This window comes from Erinaceus europaeus, chromosome 13, assembly GCF_950295315.1.
Source record: "Erinaceus europaeus chromosome 13, mEriEur2.1, whole genome shotgun sequence".
Classification (NCBI taxonomy): domain Eukaryota; kingdom Metazoa; phylum Chordata; class Mammalia; order Eulipotyphla; family Erinaceidae; genus Erinaceus; species Erinaceus europaeus.
This window is the reverse complement of record NC_080174.1, coordinates 65,297,205-65,320,366: the sequence shown is the minus strand read 5'-3', so window position 1 is coordinate 65,320,366 and position 23,162 is coordinate 65,297,205. Positions and strand designations below refer to the sequence as shown.

General features: G+C 51.4%; 1 protein-coding gene across 1 annotated transcript; it reads right to left on the bottom strand.

Moving 5' to 3' along the window:
• Positions 1–1,246: 1,246 nt before the first annotated feature.
• Positions 1,247–7,161, bottom strand: EDN2 (endothelin 2). Its single transcript, XM_007526109.2, has 5 exons — positions 6,996–7,161; positions 6,470–6,629; positions 4,793–4,915; positions 3,404–3,502; positions 1,247–1,999 (listed from the first exon to the last, which is right to left on the bottom strand). Exons 1-5 carry the CDS (start codon positions 7,057–7,059, stop codon positions 1,903–1,905), a joined length of 543 nt encoding a protein of 180 aa, XP_007526171.1. The 5' UTR covers positions 7,060–7,161; the 3' UTR covers positions 1,247–1,902.
• Positions 7,162–23,162: the final 16,001 nt, after the last annotated feature.

Genomic DNA, 23,162 nt, shown 5'->3' with positions numbered 1-23,162 from the left:
AGCCTCTCTTTGACCATTCCTCCCCATCTCAGCTTCTAAGGTCCTTTAGTTCTATGACTGGTCCTTACTGTGCAACTGTGCCTGATATGCCCCCTTGGCCTCTTGTCAGTCCTAGGAGATCAACACTGTAACTTACCTGCTTATTATTTGTATCAACCCAATGAGGTGGAGTGACCTGCTTCTCACATTATAGATGAAAGCACTGAGGTTCAGGAATGAGAAGGGATTTGTTCAAGGTCACTGCAGTGGTGACCATGAATTTAGTTGACAAACATGTGTCACACGCCCATGTACACATGCTCTACAGTTCAAATCCTGATGCCACCACTTACTTGCTCTGTTACTTTAAGAGAGTTTCTTGTCTCCTCTCATCTATAAAATGGGGGTAATAAGAGTACCTATGTCATAGGGTCCTTGTGAGGATGACATAAAATAATCTGAGAAAGGTGTCGGTGTACTGTAGCAAACTAATTCATGCCACTGTGTTTTTCTTTCAAAAGAGGGTCAGAGCTAGCTTCATGGACAAGCAAGAGGAGAATACAAAGGATGACAACAGACAGCTCCAGGCACAGTCTGTCACTCCCAGCATGGGGTAGTAGGGCAAAGAGGGGCCCAATGGGATCTCAGTAGAAATGGAAGCCCTGGGTCTCGGTGACTACCAACAGGAGTGGCCCTGGCTGCTGCCTGCTGGAAAGCCAATCCTGGAGCACTGTGCTGAGCCTCTGCCAGCATCCAAGTTCCACAATGAAGGGCAAGATCAGGGCTAGGCATGGTTCTGCCATAGCACCTATCACTGGCCACAAGGGTGACACTGCCTTGGAATCTCACCAATCCCAGTCCTCACAGTAAGTCCAGGCAACTGGGCCTCAGGGAGGACTTGACATCATTATAGACTCAGTTCCTTCCAAGCATCCTTTTGGGAAACATGTAGCCGTTGGTTACTGACTGTATAAGGTGTAGATGCTGGACTTCTGGGTAGCAAAGCTGCAAATGGCTTTTTGGGCATGAGATAGGCAAAAGCCCAGAGAAGGCCAGCAAGAGTGTGGAACCACAGACCCATTTCTCTCCCTCCATGTGACCCCCTAACTTCCTGGAAACCCCTTTCTGAGAGGAAACCCCTGCACCCTATGCATTCCTGCACTTCCTACCTAGCTGATGGCTGGCATCTCAGGGCTAGGCCCCTGGGTTAGTGCACTGCACATAGTTCCTACCAGCAGCCTCTCCCCACCTCTGCCAGGACAAAATGCCAGAGGACCATGTCAATGTTTATTACAAACACACATTTGCAGGTAAATAGTCGAGAGTCTAAAAAAATACATTAAAATAAATAAGTGGACTTCTCAAATTTGAGCAAATAAATTATATACAGATAGATGAAGCAGAGTAGGCCCTTCTCACCAGGAGTGTCCCCAGGACAGGGGAGGGTAAAAAGACTCTGGAGCAGGGGAGCTGGAGGGGGCAGATGGGGGGGCAGTCAGGACACCTGCTCATAGGGAGACCCACTCCTCCTCCAGGCCTGGCTTTGCTATGAGCGTGCACCCTTGCACTTTGTCCATTCCTACACTTCCCACCTGACTGATGATTGGCATGTCAGGGTGAGGCCTCTGGCTTAGTATGCAGCTCCATATAGTTTCTTCCAGCAGGGCCTGGACCTGGAGTCAGCATGGACGGCGGCTCCACGGGCTTTCCTGGGCTGTGTGAGGACAGCAGCAGCTTTATGAGGCTCCCTTGCCAAAGCAAAGAGGCCAGAGCTTATTCCAATCACAGCAGGTGGACCCAATGGGCCAGAGCCAGGGTCTTGGCCCAGAAAACAGGCAGTAGTTCCCTTGTAAGTCCAGGGATGGTCCTCTCCTCCTGTTTCCACAAAGTCTTCCTTGCCAATGCTCCTCCAGCTTCTTAGCGCTATCTCTTCCTCCACCTAGAGTGTGAGGATTCGGAATCCCTTGTTGCCTTCTGCTGATGATGCCTTGTGAAATTGCGCTTGGCTGCAAAAATGTCCCTGAGAAGTAAGAAGGTCAATTCAGTATCTCAGGATTCTGGGAGAAACAGTAGTAATGGGAACCAGAACCCTGGATAGTGTGGCAGCCACAAGCCAACCCTCTAAATAAAAAGTCTGCACATCACCAACTAGTCAGATTAGGTCAAGGAAACTCGATACCTACAGGGACTTTGAAAAAGCCAATATTCACCATCTATCGAAATACTATCGAAAGGATGACCAAGAACAGACTAATGATCAGCCCTTGCCCAAGCTCCACTTGCCAAGATTCTCCCCATTCTGCAAGATTTAGCTCATTGTGGTCCAGCGGAGATAAAAACATGGAGCCCAGTTGTCCTTTGAATTTGACTGAGACCCTGGCCTGGATGGTCTCACTCAGCCTGGGAGCTAGAAGCCCATACTGTGGAGCTTGGACAAGTGCCTCAACCTCCCTGAGCTCTTTCTTGGCCTGTAAAGTTAAACCAGGCTTAAGTTGGCATGAGGATTCACAGAGGCTTGAAGCAAACCCTTTGCTCACTATGAAGTACCATGCACTTGCAAAATCTTATCTTGTATTTTTTTTTTTCACTGAGACAATGCCTAAGAACATGCTGAAGCCTGCCCAACCCATCAGCCTGCCTACTTCCTATGTTTCAACTTTCCTTCAAAAATGGAAATGTCTGAAGGGCCACACTGGACCTTGGCATTATAACCTCAGTGGCAGAGACTGGAATGGCTGACTCTGGCAGAGGGCCCTGGCCACCAGGTCTGTCAGCACACCTTAGAGCTGCCAATTCTTCTAGCCTTATAATCACCCTAATAAACAGATTGCATCTGCCATTTCTGTTTGAAAAATAGGACCTGGAGCACAGAGAAGTTAAATGACAAGTCCAAGGTCACAAAGCTTTTCTGGTAGCTTTTCTGAAACTCCAAGCAGGGAGTTCTGTTTCCAGAAGATGTCTCTTTAGCCATGCTGCTGTATGACTAGAAAGTCTACTTGGTTGGATATTTCCTGGCTTCTCCTGAGTGCCAACCAAGTTGAGGCCATGAGGGAAAGCATTTGGGGGTTGAGGTAGGAGCTGGCTGGTTACTCATCCCCCTGAACCTCAGCCAGTGGGAGATGCTTGATTCAAACACAGTCTGTTTTATTTTAATGAGAGAGACAGACAGACAGAGATAGAGAGTCTGGAACTTATGCTGGTGTGGAGTATTGAACTTGGGACTTTGTAGCCTCAGTCATAAAAGTTTTTTTGCATGACTATTATACTGACCCCCCCCCCAAACCCCCACCCACAGTCTGAATGAGTAGCTGTGGGTCCTTTGCTGGGCCTCCACTGTCTTCATTGCTTGGAGGGGGACCCAGTCCCATCTCTTAAAGGGAAAGTCAAGGCTTACAGTGGATGTTTGGGAGCATAGGACACTTACCTCAGCCTTCGGAGAAGCTCTCCTGCAGTGGTCTGTGTTTTGCTGGTCCAGAGCAAGTCTGTAAGGGATCCTTCACCTGGGACTGCCGAAGCTTTAGGCCTTGAAGTAACAGCATTGGGGCCCAAGTGAGGGGCTGTCCAGGGCCCTGAGGCCACCTGGCTGCAGGCCCAGCTCTGCCCCCTCCCACCCCACCTGCCCTCATGAGCAGATCTGTTTCGAGGCCTATGCACCTGGCATCCTTCCCTTCCTAGGTGGGGTGGAGACTGAGGAAAACTGAGCTACCAGGAATGTGTTCTCAGTCTCAGAAAGAGAGGCCACTGGGAGGCTGGCCTTCCCAGAATCTGTCCACCTGCAGCTGAGAGCTGCTTTTTTGCAGGAAACTGAGGCAGGGGTGGAGCTCAGGCTTGAGTCCCAGAGGAGGAGTTTCTCGTAAACCATCACAGGAACCAAAGACTTGAGCTGCAAAGCCCATTTCAGCTTTTCCTAAGTGCTTCCAGTGGAGGCAGGAGAAATATTTTCTATCCCTTTTACAGATGGGGACACTGAGACTCAGGGAATTCAGAGTCTTGGCAGATTCACCCCAGCTACCTGTAGCAACCCTGCAATGGTGACAGGACCACCCCACTCTAGATATTACTTTGTAAAAAAGCTTCTTAGTCCCTTTAGCCTCAAGCCTGAATCCCAGGCCTAACAGACTTGGAAAGACAGACTAAAGCTGAAGGCCCAGCTCTTTTTTTTTTTTCTTTTTGCCTCCAGGGTTACCTCTGGGGCTCAGTGCCTGCATTACAAAGCTACTGCTCCTGGAGGCCTTCTTCCCCATATTTTTGTTGCCATTGTTGTTGTTATTGTTACTGTTGTCATTGCTGTTGTTGTTGCCAGACAGGACAGAGAGAAATGGAGAGAGGAGGGTTAGACAGAGAGGGAGAGAAAGATAGACACCTGCAGACCTGCTTCACCGCTTGTGAAGCGACTCTCCTGCAGGTGGGGAGCCGGGGGCTCGAACCAGGATCCTTACACCCGTCCTTGCGCTTCACGCCATGTGCTCTTAACCATTGTGTGGTGGTGCTGTTGCCTAGTGCCCCCCCCCAGCTCTCCTTCTGCCCAGCTGCGTGGTTTGACGGGACAGCTCTTGTTCTCTCTCTGCATATGAGGTACCAGCACTATCATCTGGGAAGAACCGCTCCTGCTGGGACTGAGGAGTCTCTGAAGCCCCAAGCCAGGTAGTGGTTTACCTACAGGGTAGGATGCTGCCCACAAGAGGAGTGCTCTCCTCATTAAGTGCTGGTGCTCTGTTGACTCAGATCCTCCCTTCCAGCAGTGTGGGGGTCCAGGTTATCAGTGCCCATGACCCCACAGCCCCTGAGCCCTGCATACTGGGTGCCCACCTACCAGGGCTTTTGATGGCAGAAGGTGACACAGGTGGAGTCCCTGGTGCTGTAGCACTCGCAACGTCTTGGCAGGGAGCGGCGCTGGCGTCTTGGCGGGTTTCCCAAGCCGTAAGGAGCTGTCTGTCTGTGGGCGAGCAGCCAGCAAGGTTGTAGGGGAGAGAGAGAGCAAGAGGAAAAGAGAGACAGAGGGTTAGATAAACCATGACCATTGCCGAGCTGTGACAGTTCACACTGCATCCTGGGACAGACACCAATGCCATTAGGGTGACAGCCAGAGATGACTAGTTTTTGACCTGAAGAAGTCTTCCCCAGCTGCCAGGAAGCTCTGAAAAATACCTCCCTGAGCAAGATTCTCTCTGGGTCCCTTATCCCCCTCCTCCCCTGTAAGATTCCCCACATGAGGAGGAAGGGCAAAGTGCTCCCTTGTTCAGCAGGATGTCCCCACAGCCTCTCTCCTCTCACAGACAGGAAGAGGAACTGATGGACCTAGGCTGGTTCTCTTCTGAAAGGAGGCTGCCAGCTGGCCCCAGAGAAAGGGAGGAAGCCCTGGCTCTCAGGAGTCAACACAGAGGCTCCCAGGGTAGTTGTACCCACCTGCCTCCCACCTCCCTAGAACAGTGGCAAAATAGTCTCAGAGGTTTGACTTCAACTTGGCAAGTGTGCACATGTGTATCTGCGCATGTGTGAATTCAGGTGGGATTGATTTCAGATTCAGAACCTAGCCAAGATGTGTCAGGGGTAGGGCAGGGGCCCTGTGGCCGGTTGGACCAGAACCTTCGAATGCTGGAGCTAATTTTAGACGGTGTGGTTGGAGTGGTAATGACTCCAGGTAGACCCAGCACGCAGGGACTGGCAGGGTTCCCGCCCTGAGTGAGTGTTTGGATGCGGATTAGCTCCACACAAGCTTACGTGCAAGGCTTCTCTTGCCTCTTGCAATTTGGGGAAGGAGAGAAAGAAAACACACAAAGCACACACACACACACACACACACACACACACACACACACACACACACACACACACAGAAAGACTTCTGCATGAAGTATGCAGTGGCCCGGAGGCAGTGCGGGTGCAGACAGAACAGGCAGCACTGGGCTCGCTCCCACCCGGCTCCGCCAGGTGACATGGGGAAAGCTTCACATCTGTCATTTGGGGACAACAGTAGTACCCGCCTCATGGGGAGCATGGGGGGGGGGTTGTTCATGAGATGTCAATGCACGAGCAGGGCTTGGCACAGGGCCTGGCCCAGACAAGACATGGGCTCTGGCAGGAATCCTATTATTCTTGGAAGACCATGCAGAGAAAACATGGCAGCGTGGGTGCGAGCTCTGGCATCCATAGACCTAGATGGAGTTGCCACCCACTGACTGTTCCTTCCTGTGTGATCTCTGGGGAGGCACCTCTCTGAACCTCAGCACCCTTATCTAGGAAATGGAGCCAACACTTAACAACAACAACAACAACAAAGCAAAAATTATTGGAAGCATTCTCATGAGACAACCCTCTCTACTGTGCTCAGCAGCAATGGAAACAGTAACTGCCAAGGATGGTTTAGCCCTAGGCTTCCATTCGGGGGAGCTCTCCTGTGCCAGAGGTCCCCTGGCATGCCAGTTGCTCCCCACTCCAGTCCCCTGGCTCCCTCTCCTGGCAGTCTTGCTGGGATCCCCTGGTTGCTTACCCGGGAGTGTTCACCCAGATGATGTCCAGGTGACAGAAATAGACACACTCCTTGTCAAGCCAGGAATTACAGGAACAGCGACGTAGCCGCAGGTGGGAACCTCGGGCACGAGCTGAGGGTGCTGGAGGCTCCTCCGAGGTGGCAGCAGACTGGCTCTTGCCTGTACACATAGGGGAAAGAGAGAGAGAGAGAGAGAGAGAGAGAGAGAGAGAGATGGGTCAGTGTGCCTGGCACAGCTGGGAGGGGGGACCTGCTGGGCTCCTCCTTTTGCATAATTGAGGAAGTTGGCACCCTTGCCACTCAGGAGCGCTGGGCCATCCTGGGGAAGCCCCAGCAGCCAGTTTGGGAAGGGCTGGCAACTGCCCTATGCCTGCAGAGGCTCTGCATTTGCAGAACCCTCCACCAGCAGACACAGGGGTGGAAGGGGGCACCACAGTCAGGGGTGGGTAGGGAGACACCAATGAACAGCCCCTACCCACCACCACCTTCCAGGGCTGCAGCAGCAGCCAAAGCCAGGGCAGCTCACCTTCGTGCAGGGCCACTAGCAGGGCCAGAGCAACAGAGCACCAGGCAGTGGGCAGGGCGACCATCTCGATGGTGGACAGTGGGGTTGCTCAGGCTGGAGCGTGCGGGCTGGCTGGGAACAGAGAGCACTATTGCTAGCGTCCAGCTGCCAAGCAGAGCGATAGCTCATTAGCTGGGTGCCCTGACAGCCTCTTATAATACCAGTCCAGCCCCGCCCCTGCCCGTCCAGCCCTGCACCGGCAGGCAGGGAGCCAGGGACACCGCCTCCTCCTGGGGCGCCTGGCCCGCCCCAGTCTCTGCGGTGAAGGGGGGTGAAGGGCGGGTGGGGGGGGGTGGAAGGCCCTGCTCCTCCCTCTGTGCCTGGAGCACCTCCCTGCGTCCCAAGGATCCCCTGCAGCTCCCAGACTTGCTAGACTTCCTTAAGTCACCCCCAAACTGCCCTGATGCCACCCCACTCCCTTTTTCTCTATGGCTGCTCCAAGGTCTTACACTGAGTTAAGAATTTAGCATAAGGTCCGATGAACCAGACCCTCCCCCATTCTCAGGAGACCCTGTTCCTACCACCTACTGCCAACCAGACTGAGATGCCCCTCTACTGTGTGTGTGTGTGGGAAGGCCCACTCTAGGATGTGCAGCACTGGACTATTCAGAGCCCACGCTGGGCTTCTTCTCTCAGTGAAACACACAACTCAGTCCTGACTCTGATCAGCCTGGAACTGCCTAATCCTTACTTCACCCAGGAAGTGCCCTCTCCTCACTCTTCCTCTCTAGGGTCTAGGAAGCTATCAGTTGTACAACTTTTACTTAAAACAAACCTTCTGGGTCTTAGTTTTCTTGTTTTGCAAAATAAGATGAAAAATGTGTGTGTGTGTGTGTGTGTGTGTGTGTGTATGTGTGTATGTGTAGGAGGGGCCCTTGAACCTGTTTGGTTCACAGGTTCCCTGGAGGCTAGGACTATCTTTTGGGAGACACCCTACAAGACCTCCCATATTAACTGTGAAAAGATGGCTGCTACTTTGTGCAGAAAAAGACAGGCTGGTGGTGGTCAAGAGTGCTCCTGGGGTGGACAATTGTTCCTGGCCTCTCTGCTGTCTCCTGTGTCGGGCTTTGCTGCAGGCCAGTACAGGGATGCAATGCTACTGAGCCACAGTTGCCCTGTGATCCTGCCAGGGCTCAGAGTCCACTTTCTGCAGCCATCTCAGGAGACAGGGAGAGACCCTGCCTCCAGGTACTACAGGAAAGGCCCTCTCATTTCTTGGAATTCCCATAGTTCACACTCTCAGGCAGGTCTCTGACTCATGGCCCTGGGCTTATCTCTCCAGCAACCTCGAGGTCCAGGACTCCAGAGGAGGCTGGGCCTGGAGATGTGCCTGGCACATGGTAGGAGGAGAGGGAATGAATGAATGGGCCTGGCACCTGGAAACGAAGCCTTACCCCTCTGCTCTGCAGCTTTCCTGTGACATTGCTGAAGGGGAGACACAAGTGACTACAAATAAAGAAAGACACTTTCTATTCTCAAGAACAGTGCATGTGTGTGCAAGATCCTGGCAGAGCTGGGTGACCCAAGAGAGGAGGGTACCACCTGACAGCATCTTGGGTTGGACTTCAATAGAAACAGAAACAAATTCCCTGAGCACCCACTGTGTGCTCACAGCACTTCCAATGCATTTCCATCACAACTCCAGGAGGTGGCCATGGTCACCTGGCTTCCGACCCTGGTTTTTGCTTCATAGGAGGAAACAGAGGCTCAGAGAGGCTCCTGTTCTGACGAAGTTCACAGAACTGGCACACCCAGGGCCAGTACTAGAACTTGGATATTGGCCTCTCCAGCCAACAGCAGAGACTCCCCACACAGTGCTCAGAGTCACCCCCCCCCCCCCGGGCACAGAACCTCTCTAAGAATTTAGGAGAGTATTTCTGGAATGAGGTGAGCTACTCTCCCAATCATCTCTACTAGCCCTCAAGAGAATATAAATACAGCATTAGGGAGAGTTAGGGTGGTGGTAGGCAGGGGAGGTGGACTAGAAATTTAAACCACTGAACTGTGAAGAGAAGAAAGAAGAGAAAGCAGGTCAGCAGGCAGGAGGAGGGTCAAGTGGGGAGGCAAACAAACAGAAGGCAGATAAAGCCAGGTAGGGAGAGGAGGGAGGACAAGGAAGCAGAGCAGAGTGCAGCCAGAAAGAAAGACCTCGGATTTGAGAAAGTAAAAGAGAAAGACCGTCAGGAGTGAGAGCGAAGGTTCTCTAACACGGCTAATCTTTACACAAATGCAAAGTGCTGCCAGGGACAATAGGGCCAGAGGCTCTGAGTCTGGGAAACATAATAGAAGAATTAAATGGACTAGGAGACAGGAGTTCTCTCTGGTGTGAAAGAGGATGACGACAGGGCAGGGGCCACCGTCCTGGCCTAGCAGGGTCAGCATCGGTTGCTGCACAGACTCCAGTTTCCCTGAGTCCCTGCCCTCAGCTCAGGCTGCACAGACAGGGTTCTCATGAAATGGAGAGGCCTGGCCCAGGAACCTGAGCGAGCCCAGGTCTTAGGGGGTGAAGCCATTCCGGGAACCCTGCTACCCCACTGGCAAGAATTGGCTTCCAGGTAGAGAAAATTAAGCTGAGTTAAAAATAGCCAGTCCCAGCCCTCTATGGTCTCCTAGCCTGGGCCCTAACAGCTGCCTCACCTCTCCTACCTGGCCTGGCTTCATACTGCCCTCTCTACCCCCAAACCCTTCTAGCCACTGATCCCACTGAGCTGTTCCCTACCAACCACCTCAATCAGCTTCCCTGAAACATTACTTCAACCTGCCCTGGTCCAGTGACCCCTGGCTGGTCAAGGGCCAGGGGAGCCCTGATGTTCACATTGTCAGAATGTATGGGGAATAGCCTTGTATGCAAAATAATTTGTTCCACTTATGCTAGATGCTAGCTCAAGCCAAGAGAGACTGGAGGCAGGGGCTGGGGCAGGCTGGGGGAAGAGAGATGTAGATGTACTCTTGGGTGACAGGCTCTACTAAAAAGTGCCTTTGAGAATTTCCCTTGAATCTTGACTCCCACTTGGTACTTTAGATAAATCAGGTGCAAGAGGAGGGGCAGCTTGCTCAGGACCATGATGGATCCGGGCATGCTCTCCTGACAGCTAACCCTGAGCCCCAGCCATTTCTGTGCATCAAGGAAGGTCCAAGGAGTCTGAGAGCCTGGGCTCTTAGGGAAGGACTGTTAGGAAGATCTGAGGGGCAGGGTTAGACCATCCTCCTTTACATCTCAAAGCTTCCTTTGCAACCCTTGCAGTAAGAGTAAATACAGTCTCTCTGAACAGTTTTCCAGAAGCTGTGGGGAGACATGCAAGGAACAAAGGTCCCAGAGGTGTCGCTGTGCAAGACAAGAATAGGCTGAAGCAGGTGTCTGGTGCTGAGCAGAGAATTTCCTCCCAGTTTTGTTCCTCAATTTGTGTAGTTGTGGGCAAACCTGCTCTTTTCCCTGCCTTCTCATTGACCACAAGGGGTGCTCTTAATCCTTACAGCTTGTCACATTCACAGTTCAGGACCAGGAGTTAAGGGCTCCCCAGCTCTAAGTCCTAAACAGCTTTATGACTGGCTCTGAGCTCTTACTCCCAGGTTGAGTGCCTTCTCTGGAAAATCAGTTACTTCCCTACTCCTAGTTGGCCTTCACCAGGTTTCAGGAAGTTCTGTTCGAAGTTCTGATGGGAGGGACGCAGCGTCTGGGCTGCAGGTACACCCTGTGCAGGCAGCTTAGCAGAGCGAGCAGCTGGGTGGAGGGGCTGCCAGGGAGATGTCTGGAGCCCGCAGGGAATACAGGGAGGGGTCTTGGAAGGGTTTGCCTCTGGGACAGTCTGGGTAGGAAATTAAAGGGTAGAGGGAAATTCAGACATAACTATCACCAGTTGCCCCAAGGCCGTGGGTCAGGGCTGCCCCCATTTGGGCCTGGGGCCACTGAGGCTCAGAGCCTCTTTCGGGTGGGTGGTCTGGGCCTCCTGCCATCGGCCACAGCTCACCCTGAGCCAGCAAAGCCTGCCCCCACCCACGCCATCAGCCCTGCCCTGGTTCTCAGCAAGGGCAGCCTCGGCGCAGAGAGTCCAGCTCCTGTGGCCTACACAGTTTCCCCCAGAGGACACCCCTTGCTCGTCCTCCTCCATCCACCTCAGCCCATTTGGAAAGATTTATAGTTACCACATAAGCTGTGCCTCTAGAGAAATAATTCATGGGCCCTGTTTGCTATTAATCTAAGGCTGGTCAGAATGAGGTCAGTGGGATTTCAGCCCAAAGCAGAACCTATTCTATCAAGATACCCTTGTCAGGTGGTCCGTGAGGTGGTACAATGGATAAAGCATCAGACTCTCAAGCATGAGGTCCTGAGTTCAATCCCCGGCAGCACATGTACCAGAGTGATGTCTGGTTCTTTCTCTCTCTCCTCCTATCTTTCTCATAAATAAAAAAATTCTTAAAAAAAAAAAAAAAAGATACCCTTGTCAAGAAGCAAAATGTGAGCTCCACTGGACTTCTTGAGATAAGAAAAGACAATCTAGCATGGCAACCTCAGGTTTAGAAGTTTTCTTTCTTTCTGTTTCAATTTTTCTTTTTTCTCCAGGGTTATTGCTGGGACTCGGTGCCTGCACTATGAATTCACTGCTCCTGGAGGCCATTTTTCCCATTTTGTTGCCCTTGTTGTTGCACTTGTACTTGTTATTGTTGTCATAGCTGTTGTTGTTGGATAGGACAGAGAAAAATTGAGAAAGGAAGGGAAGACAGAGAGGAGAGAATGACAGACACCTGCAGACCTGCTTCACCACTTATGAAATGACTTTCTGCAGGTGGGGAGCTGGGGGCTCAAACCAGGATCCTTACACTGGCCCTTGCTCTTTGCGCCATGTGTGCTTAACATGCTACGCTACCACCCAGCTCCCTCTTTTTCAATTTTTTAAAAAATGATTTTTATTGGGAGTCAGGCAGTAGTAGCACAGCTAGTTAAACACATGTGGCGCCAAGTGCAAGGACCGGCGTAAGGATCCCAGTTCAAGCCCCCAGCTCCCCACCTGCAGGGTAGTTGCTTCACACCTAGTGAAGCAGGTCTGCAGGTGTCTGTCTTTCTCTCCCCCTCTCTGTCTTCCCTTCCTCTTTCCATTTCTCTCTGTCCTATCTAACAATGACGACATCAATAACTACAACAACAATAAAAATCAACAAGGGCAATAAAAGGGAAAATAAATAAATAAATAAATGATTTTTATTGAATGATTGAAACCCCATGGGTTTGCAGTTTTCACTTTTGCCCTTCAAGTACTAAGGGCCCAGTTCCCCATCTGGCCTTTTAGGAGGTGGATGGGATGAACACACATTTATTGATTATCTCACATACTGCAAACAAATACTGTGTCATCTCCACTGCCCATCACAATATCCCTTGGGAAAGATGGGTGCCATGAAGGCTTGTATGTTACAGATGAGAGAGGCCCCTGACTGGCTTAGTGTCAGGTAGCTAGAAAGTGGTGGAACTACACTGAGAAAGCAAATCTTTGCCACCCCACAACCCGACCCTGGGACCCTGTGTGACTCCTGTGCCTTCCTAAATGCCCGACCTGGGGAGCTTTCCTGTGACAACTCTTCTCTAGGGGTCACTTTTATATTCTCACCAGGAAGCAAACCCTATGTAAGCAGAAAGATGGAGGTGCCCGGGAGCAGAGTAGTCTTGTCCGTGGGGTGGGGGGCTAGTCCCACCACAAACACACAGCACGCAGGTCAGAACTATAAGGTTGGGCACTGAGGCCAGGCCGTGGTCATTAGGTAAACATGGACACACCATTCTTCTGCACCAAATACCCACAAAATATCCTGGAAAGGAAGCTGGTTCTCACTTTATAGATGAGGTCTTTCCAGATAAGAGTCTCACTGTGTAGATAAGGCAGTGACTTACTCAGGGTCATGCAGTGAATATAACAGGACTAGAACATCCCCCCTCAGACCTCCCTGCTATGACATCAATTGCCTGCGTTATATATGGTCAGTGATTCTCACATCTGTTCACTACCCATGCATCTATTCATCTTTCTGGCAGTTCAACCTCCCATGTCTACATCCACCCACCTACCAGATGATCTATCCACTGCCTATCCATCCTGTCTTCTACCTACCCATCCATTGAAACTTTTGTCCATCCTTCCTTCCATACGCCCCCACAGCCAGCTTCCCACATGTCTGTCCATCCTCTATCATGACAGGTATGGCTAGAGAAATCAGAAGGGTCAAAGCTTGAAGAGTTTTGAAGTCATGTTCCATTTGTTTTGGGAACCTCTGACTATTTCCTGGTTATTTCCCCACTGAGGCAATGAGCTCACTGAGACAAGGTCTTCTCTGGAATCCCCATCCCAGAGCCTAGCACTAGCACAGGCCTGGGCATATGGTTCACATCCAGTGCTAGAGTGACATGGAAGACGCTAAATGGCTTTGTCTCAACTGATACAGCCTGTCTTTGCATTGACATCCCTTCTGAAAGGACAGCAAGTCTGCTTTTTTTCCCTGATACTATCTTCAAACTCTTCTGATGAGGAACACTTGAGATAACTTTTAAGAAAAAGTAATCAGTTTGACTGCCAGAGATGGAAGGTCCCTTGGTTTTTCTCTGGAGAAGGAAACAAAGGTCATGGAAGAGGAGCAGGCCCCCTAGAGGTGACTCTGCCAGGCCCAGATCCTGGAAACCCAGCATACTTGGACCTTTTCTTCTCTGATGCTTAGGCTGCTACACTTAGAGGGGCTGGCACCCCAACCTTCCCTTCCATCCCACCGTCACCACCAGCCAAGACATGCAGCTGGTACTTTTTTCAGTCACACCCACTCTGTTGCCTAGAACCTATGTTTTCCAAGACGCACCCAAAGCCCCACCAGGAGGCCGCCTCTCCCCTCTGGGAAGGGGTGAGCCACTGGGAGGTTGGGCCTTGTCAAAGCACAGTATTGCGTTCAAGAATTAAATGTCAGCTAAAATAAATGCTTGGTGCTTATACTGTCAGGGTAATGTGGTGCCCAGCAGGCAGGTAAAGACTGGGGTTCCCTCTGTGGCTTTTGGGCGGACATTCCTGAGCCAAGGTGTGCCTGGGATACCTCCTCACCTAAATGCCTTGGCCTTCCTGCCCAGCCCCCCAGGATGAGCCACATATGACTCTGGAGTGGTACAGCTGGACACTGGCTGGCAACAGGGCGGTCAAGAAAAACGTTGCTACCCGGGGCTGACTCAGGGTGTGGGGTGAGTCAGGGGCCAGCCCAGCCCACCCCAAAAACATCTGAGTCTTGATGAATCCAGCTTCCAGCTTCAAAGAGCCATGAGTCAGGCTCGAACCCTCCCCTGTGCCTCTGTGGACAGGTGCCCAGCACTGTGCTGGTACAGAAATGATGCAGGGCAGGGGTCAGTGGCTTGGAGGCTTGGTTCTCGAGTATCAGAGGCTACGTCTCTCATCTCTAAGAAAAGTCCTCTCTCATAGTTGCTGGGACACTTTGTGGCAGAGCCAGTGGGAGGATTGGTGCAGGGGGTCCACTGGCCATGCATGCTCTGTCTTCTCTTCCTCATCTTAGGCTAAAGGTGACACACTTTTGGAGAGGGTCCATGTACACAACATACATATACATGTACACATGCTTACAATACACATATTTATATGTTCATGTACACACCTGCATGCATGCCAATGTGCATATGAGGGTATTTTTAGAAAATATGCTATCTGTATGCTGTGGGCCAGATCCCTCTGCATGGAAGACCCTTCTACTGCTCTAGGTTAACAGTCCCTCCAAGGGCACACGACCACCCAGGCTTGCTCCATTCACTCACATCTGCTTTGGCACTTGCTCCACACAATAACATACCAGACAGGGAGTTTGTTGAGATGTGGGTAAAAGTGGCCTTCCTAAGAACAGTGGGTTTTGGCGGGAAGTCTGTAGCCAAGACCAGCTCTGGCATCAGGGTGGAGTGTCTTGCCAAGTCCAGATGTCTGGGGTTTGCCCTTGAGCTGCCTTTCCTTCCTCATCCCACAAATGCCCAGGAATTTAGCCCACCAGACCACAGGGCTCACACTCCCCACCTGCACTGTCCCTGTATATACCCTGCAGACACACATGCTTCCTTGTCTCCAGAGTTCTGTGCATGCTGGACCTACCCCCCTCCCATCCTTGCTTCACTTATTCCCATTGTCCTTCAAGGCCTATCACAAATGATTCCCCCCTCAGGAAGCCCTCCAAACTCCATTGAAGACGTGGACTCTAAAGCCTCCAGGTACAGGTTCCATTCTCATCTCTAGCTAACTTGACCTTAACTTTTGTGTCTTTAGGGCAGGTGGAGGCTAAGGGCCCTGACTCTGGCACTAGAATGAGCTTGGTTTGAATCCAGAGCCCATCTCTCATCGTGTACACATTCTCTTCCTTCTTTGAACCTGTTCCCTCTCTATAAGATGGTTATAGTTGTAGTAATGGCAATCGGGCTGTGTCAGGATTATAAGAGAAAGAACTCAACTTGGCCAAAGATACCGGTGACCATCATGATGGATGGTTACATGGAACTGCAGAACACACACATTCTCTGTGTCACTTGACCCAGCTGCAAAGCCTTCCTTGTATGTCACCATATACACTTACAGATGTGATTTCAGACTGAGATAGGACTGTTTGCCCTGTAATGGTTGGGGCTCAAAGCCCAGTCAGTCTGATTTTTAAGGACAATTAAAGGTTCTATATGGGATCATCTGTGTCAAGGCCATGGCTAAGAATGCAGAGCCTGAGGGGGCAGGTCTGGCTTCAGTGGCTGTGTGTTCTTGTGCAAGCCTTTTCCGCTACTCTCAGCCTCAGGCTCCTCATCTGTCAAATGGGAAGTCTGGAATTTCACTTTTGGTTTTGCCCACCTGAGCCAACATTTGGCCTTGTGAGTTGATGTCTGCGGGGAGCAGGACACTCCCCCTTCCACTGCCCTTCAGCCTGGCTGCTGGGTGTGTGATAAGCAGGCACTCTGGGAAGTGGAGGGAGAGGAGGAGGCTGTCACTGCAGTGAATATGTGTTGTGTGCAGAGGTGACTCAGGATGGGTAGGTAGTGGAGGCAGATCAGGCCATTACTGGGGTCCCCTGGGGGAGGAGGTTTGGGTAAGGCAGGGCTGAGTCACAGCAGCGAGATGGGACAGGGCACTGGGATGGTCCAATGACCTCACACTTTCATCTGCACCTTGCAAGAGCCTCTGGCACAGGCGGGCCTGAGGGGCCCACCCCGTAGGATGGGCACACCCCCTCGTTAGCTGCCCATAGCCAGGGTCTGTCCCTGGAACAAAAGGGACTCCTTGCAGAACAAAAGGGACTCCCTCTTGGCATCACTGGAAACCTGAAACCCTGATGACTAGGAAAGCAGCTGGCAGAGGGCACAGAGCAGGCCGTGTTTCTTGGGCCATGCTGTCCCAGTGCTCTGAGCTTTGATTTTCTCCCTTGTCCCTTTGAGGGTGTCCTAACTCATGAGATCCTAGTCTCGTAGCTGGCACACAGCTGCTGCCCTGGGGAATGGAGAAGGAGCAAAGCAGCCGTCACTAGCCAGGAATCCAGGGGATGGCGGACTGTCACAGACAGTTCCATCTTCCCTGGCTCACCACAGCAACATCTTGCCAACTGACTGTGTGGCCTGTTCATTTAGGCCTCTGCTTCCCAGCATTTTAAATGGAAACAATGCCCCCAGACTCTCAGGAGGATGACATCTCATGGTTGATGAGAGCTTACACCACCACGCTGAACCAGATATAAGAGAGAAAGACGGTTTACATTGGAGTGGGGATGAGCTCCCCTCCCCATATCCTCCACCCCTGTTATGGGGCCACTACCTGGCCCCTGTCCAGCAATATCCCAAGACTTTTCTAGAGAGAATAAGCATTGCCAAGGTCATTCATCAGCCAGCAGAATGGACCTACCATGCTAGAGGAAGAGGCCTTTATCTTCCCAGATAAGATACCCTGAATGGGCCTGAAAGGTCTTGTGGACTCGGATCTGGGTAAATACTAGGAGCAGGGTGGGAAGGGCCAGAACTGGGCTGGTTCTTGGGACCTCCTTAGCCTGAGTCAGCCAGGGGCTATGGCTGTTTCTGAGTTCACAGCCTGCCTGCCTGCCACTCCAGCCTTGAAACCCAGGTCCCAGGCACAAGACAGGTCCATAAGCATGATCTGGTGAGAAAGACAGCTATGTGCGGAGCTGTGCCCAGGTGCCAGGCATTCCCTCTGCCTTCATCAATTGGTCCCATTAGCAGGCCTGAGAGTGAGGCTTAGAAAGGCTATGTATGGGAATAGGACAGCAGCGCAGCAGGTTAAGTGCAAGTCGTGCAAAGCACAAGGACCGGCGTAAGGATCCCGGTTCCAGCCCCTGGCTCCACACCTGCAGGGGAGTCGCTTCCCAAGTGGTAAAGCAGGTCTGTAGGTGTCTATCTTTCTCTCCCCCATCCTGTCTTCCCCTCCTCTCTCCATTTCTCTCTGTCCTATCCAACAACAATGACATCAATAACAACAACAATAATTACAACAATAAACAAGGGTAAAAAGGATATATATATATATATATATATATATATATATATATATGCTATGTATGTTGTTCAGAGGCATAGACCAGAAGCAGAAGAGAAGAGTCATAGGTTCCCAAGGTCATGTTCTTTGACATGGTGTAACAAGCATGCTGAACCTGGCAGTGTCACACCTGGGACTGGGGCTGGGGCTGGGGGCGGATCTCTAGGTGGCCCAGCTAAAATTTGAGGACCCCCACAGGCATCAGTATTTGCCTGAGATGGATCCTGGGAGTGTGAAGGACATGTGAGTACGCTGTGGTTCTAAGGACCGGTGTGTGCTGGATATCTGACTCTGTGTCAGTCAGGGGGGACTTTCTAGCATAAAAGACATCTGGGCAAGACCAGGTGGAGAAAGCATTCTGGGCAGAGGGACTGGCATCATTGCAGGTGGGTAGGCCTGTAACAGGATGGCATGTGTCAGAATCAGCTATGGACAGTTTGTAGGAATCAGTGAGGAGCAAGAGAAGAGGCCAGACCATGGGCTTTGCATGTCCATCTCGAAGCTGACCTTCTTCTGAGGTCACATTCACTGTGACCTAGGTTGTAAGGTTCCAGAATCTGTGTCCCTTTTTAATCTAAAGCACTCAGAGTCTGGTGTCTTCCACACCCCCTGTACTCTTGGTGCATAAGACTAGGTCTAATCCCTTCACCTCACTAAGTCACCTTTCTTTCCCCTCCTGTCTAAAGTGGGTGCTGGCAAAAAGGTGTCCTCCAGGAACTGGAAGAGAAGTTCCAGTGGAGAAATCAAATACAGCATAGCTGGAGAAAGGAAGAAGAAGAAAGTGGGAGGGTACACAAACCTTCCTCCCAGAGCCTACAGTCAGCCGGAGCAATGGTGAAGTCCAGAAAGGACTCCAGCTAAGTCCAGGGTCACCAACCAGATGGAGCAGCACTGAACGGGCCTCCAGGTGACCAGGAGACTGGGGAGCACTGAGCTGCCTGCACTCTTTGGTATTTGCATTTGCCAGAGTCAGGAAAATTTGAACGTAGGTTCAAATCCTGGTTCTGCACCCACTAGTAGCTGACATCAAGCAAATTAGTCTGTGCCTCAGTTTCCTTATATGCAATCTCCCAGTTCCTTAGATTCTTTACCTGCAAGTAAAGAAATAATAATAATAATTGCTTACAGTTGTGTCTGACACATCCCCATTAGGCAGGCGGAGAAACTGAGGCTCAAATACATGCAGCGCCCTGGAACAGCCTGCCCTCTGGGTCTTGCTTCCCCTCCCATTCGCACCTGGTGACCTCATAGCCAAGTTCGGCTCATCTTCTCTAGCCAAGGCAGCGGGTAGAGAAGACTGTAGTGCCCCCAAGTCCCCACCCCCCAGCAATAGCCCCAGTCTACCTCTCTCCTGCCTGTTTTGGGAAACCCTCTGCGGGGACCAATCACGAAGCTGCCTGGCGAGCTGGAAGCAGCGAACTAGCAAGCGCGCTGCGGTGCAGGCCCGCCTTCTCCTCCCGACCAATTTTGGGCAAAGCGGTCGGCAGTGAAGGCGCGCTACGTGCAGCCTGTGAGTCAGCGCGCAGGAATGCGCAGGACGCTTTGTTCCCCGCTGTGCGCTCCACGCGAACGTGCTGGGCTCGGGGCGCGGCGGGGCCTGACATCACTGTGAGGGCAGCGAGGCCACGTGCGCCCCCTTCTCCTGGCTGCGGGTCTCAGACGCCGCCCCTTCTGGGGACTCCAGCAGGTCGGGGTGCCTCCCCAAGTCTCAAGAAGTTATGGCCCTAGAGTGTCTTGGTAGCCCACGTGCCTAGCGCGGGCCGCAAGGAAACAGCTGGAGGAAGACCTCCAGGGGTGGTACCTAATGGTTGCATGGCTTCCGTAAGACCCCCTAAGCTGCTAGGGATGTTATTTCTCAACGTGAAGGCTGGCAGAAGAAAACAGCGCTTGCCCTTGCTGTGTGTCCTTCCAGGTCACTGTCCCTTTCTGGGCTTGGGTCTGTCCACTAACAAAAAGAGTGACATAAACTGTTCTGTGCTGGGTAGAGGGGTCTCAAGCTGAGACATGCTTTGGAAAGGAGTGCAGTGCCCTTGAGAAATCTTTGGAGAGGCAGAGGTAGAAAACATGATGGTTATGCAGTGAGACTCATACCTGAGGTTCTAAAGTCCCAGCTTCAATCCCCTGCAACACCATAAGCCAGAGCTGAGCAGTGTTATGATAAAGAAGAAAAAAAAATTGATTTGAGAAATCTTTGGGAACTACTGATGGCTGCAGTGAGACAGACCTTTGTGTGCTATTAAATGCAAAACAATCCTGAGTGGTGGCATTGTTGCTTTTGGAAACTGAGATACAGAGAGCCAAAGTCAGGCTAGATGGGGTAGGAAGGATGGGAACCCTGGGGTGGTTGGGGCCCTCTTCCTGACCCCTCCTCTTATAGACCTGGAACTGCTGGGAGAGCCTGGCAAGTGTGGCTTCTACTTCTGCTCCATGGTTGTTCCCAAAAGAAACAGTGGTGACTGGAGCCAGGCTTTTCCTTCCTGTCCTGTGTGACCATGGGCATGTCATTTGCCTCCAGGTCTTCTTGTATCATCATGTCCCCATTTCAGCTCCTCCAGGAACCTGCTTGGAAGAGGGACAGGCAATGGAGTGCAGGAAGGGTCCTCTAAGTAGCTTTTTTTGGAATGGATTCTTTTTTTTTTTTTTTTTTTTTTAGTATTTATTTTATTTTTGAGAGAGATGCAGATAGAGAGAAACACCAGAGCACTGCTCAGCTCTGGCTTATGGTGGTGTGGGGGATTGAAGGGAGGGATTCTTTTAAAGAACATTTTATTTACTTATTTATTACTTCTTTATATATATTAAATAGAGATAGAGAGAAGTTGAGAGATAAGGGGGAATTCAAGAGGGAGAGACAAAGACACAAACATACACACCTGCAGTAGTTTCAGTGCATTTGAAATTTCCTTCTGGAGATGGTGACAGGTGCTTGAACCTGGTACTGTCCAGACCGGGTATTCTTTTTTTTTTTTTTTTTTCATGCACTCTCTCCCTTATCTCATCTGCTATGTCCCAGGCATCAAAGCATAGCATACCTTCACTTGTCCAATCTCACTCCCCCATTTACCACCCAACAGAAGGGCTGGCATAAAGGGAGATCAGTTGCCCCCAGCTGTCTCCCTTTGCAGAAGAAATTTTTTAAATTTCTTCCACAGAGCATCCACAGTGAGTTCAGGGACTCTGCAGTGGAGCAGGTCCAAAAGGTCCTGACTAGCCCCTCTCCTGAACTCTTTGTGGACATGTTTGTTCTCTCTCTCTCTCTCTCCATATATATATGTGTGTGTGTCTCTCTCACTCTCTCTCTCTCTGTGTGTGTGTGTGTGTGTGTGTGTGTGTAATCTATCATTTAGGCCACATATGTATGAAATGAAGTCCTGCTCAGCAGTGTCTGCACAGTGCCTGCAGTGCTTAGATTCACCCATGTGGTCTACCACAATTTGACGTGCCAAAGGCAGAGACCACACACTATTAGATGCTGGGCTTTGCAGTCAACCCGTTCTGGGGCCCAGGTAAGCCACCTCTGTAGCTCAGATTCTACATCTGTAAATGGGTCAGGACCCCTGAGCATCAGGGAGTCTGCAGGTGCAAGTGTCTCAGTACACAGTGGCTCTGAGTCAACAGGAGTCACAGATGAAGGATTCTGGTGATTTCCACATTATTTCCATTAACTGGAGCCAGTAACAGTCCTCACTCTCCTCCTGAGCTCTGTGGTCATGTATCCTTCTGGGTCCTTAGAGAGGAAGACCATCCACCTGTCTGGTGCAGACCACTGTAGCCCAGAGAGAGAGACAGGACCCTGCCACACTGGTAGACTGGACCAGGAGCACCTACTTACTGCTCCCACTGGAGGCCAGTGGAGACCCTTGGCCTCCAAGACCTGGAGGCTGTGAGATCACAGGGTAAGGAGAGAGAATGGAGCGAACAGGTGTCTGTACATACCCCCACCCCACCCCCCGGCACAGTTCCTGGCACCCGAGGGCCCCGCCTCAGCCTGGCACGCCTGCCCAGATTCCTGCGCGTGTGGTTTCCCCTGGGCCTCTCCCTCACGTCCGCTGGCAGAGCATCCCCAGCTGCATTCCTCTGCTGTGAAGACGGTCACTTTCGGGCCAGGCCTGGCGAGGACACCACTGAGTGTGGGAGCGTCTGCTCTGGTGAGGATGTGCAGGGACACACCTTTGGACACCTGCTATGCTCCTGCATGGGGATGCATAGCTGTGCGTGTTGTGCCGGTGCAGCATGGATGTGTGTGCATCAGCAGGTGTGCCTGGGAGGCACGGATGCCCATGTGTACATCATGAGGGGTGCAGGGGGCTACTGTGCAGAAAGGACCTCTTGGTTTCGAGGGCTCCCACTAGCCTGTGAGCAAGGACCTTTGTTCATACACAGTCAGGGTGTAGTGTATGTGGCCCACCCACGAGGGTCTCTGTGTGTGTGAGGGTCACACATGTAATGAACCTCAAGTTCAAGTGAACCCTTCCTGGAGGAAGCTGGAGGAAGCCAGAGCAGGGGCAGGAGAGCTCACATATGGTGAGTCCATTTGCGTGGCTGAGCTGGGGGTCTCCTATACACCCTCCTGCAGAGCCCACATCATAATAATGTCAGGATGGAGCAGTGGGATTTGTGCTTTGCAGAGGGACGGTCACTTGTTCAGAGTCACAGTCTGTATATGGTGGAGCCAGCCTTAATATCGATGTAGACCTGATTCTAGAAGCCATCAGACAGGGTAGAGCAAGCAGGCAACTACTGGTGGGGCCATGCTGTATAGTGCTCAGGGCCAGGCTGGTACTTAGGAGGTTGAGGCCCTGAAGCAGACCACTTAGATCCCTTGTGTCTGAGCCCTGTCAGCTTTGACTGGATAATCACAGAGACACTGTACAAGGCCCCTGCTGAGTGCCTTATGCCTAGAAACTCAGCTGACTTCCCCACTAACACTCTAGAAGGCTGGTACATATTGGGCTGTTATAGTACTCCATGGATAATAGTCACATGGCATCATATTATATAATAATATTTAATAAGTTAACAGGTATGTAATAGAATAATGAAATAAAACATTATTATCCTCATTGGCATTTTAGAAATGAAGAAACTGAGGCACAAATATATGAAGTACCTCTGCAAGATCCCACAGTTGAAAACAACACAGTAGGGTTTTAGCCATGGCAGCGTGGCTGCATAGTGTAAGTGCCCAAAGCCCAGGTGACCAGTCTCAGAGTCTCATGTCTGAGATTCCAACTTCACCCTCTTTTGGCTAGGTGGTCTCCAACTTAACTCAACATTTGGGGGACCTGAACATTTGATGGATACATAAAACACCTCCATCTTCCAGATGGGGAAATGGAGTCAAGCAAGACGGATGTCAAACCTGAGATATGATTGACCAGGGCAGTTCTGCCTTTGCCCACTTACTCTTTTGTACCCTCTTCTTTTGACCTCAGTTTCTGCCCCACCCCAAGAGAGCAGGTAGGGAGGCTGTCCAGATGGGGAGTCCTGGGAGGAGGCGGGGCAGGCTAGCAGGTGAAGGTGAGACTGGGCCAGGGCTGAAGTTGAGGCTCAGAGCCGGTTTTCCCAGGCTGTGTCTGAGTAATCCTGT

What these genes read in the sequence shown, in the direction of transcription:
- EDN2 (XM_007526109.2), bottom strand. Translation starts at nt 7,059, where the DNA reads ATGGTCGCCCTGCCCACTGCCTGGTGCTCTGTTGCTCTGGCCCTGCTA. An exon ending in ATCTGGGTGAACACTCCCGG is followed by an intron (nt 4,916 to 6,469) that starts GTAAGCAACCAG and finishes GCTCGCCCACAG; the next exon opens with ACAGACAGCTCCTTACGGCT. An exon ending in TTCTGCCATCAAAAGCCCTG is followed by an intron (nt 3,503 to 4,792) that starts GTAGGTGGGCAC and finishes TGTTACTTCAAG; the next exon opens with GCCTAAAGCTTCGGCAGTCC.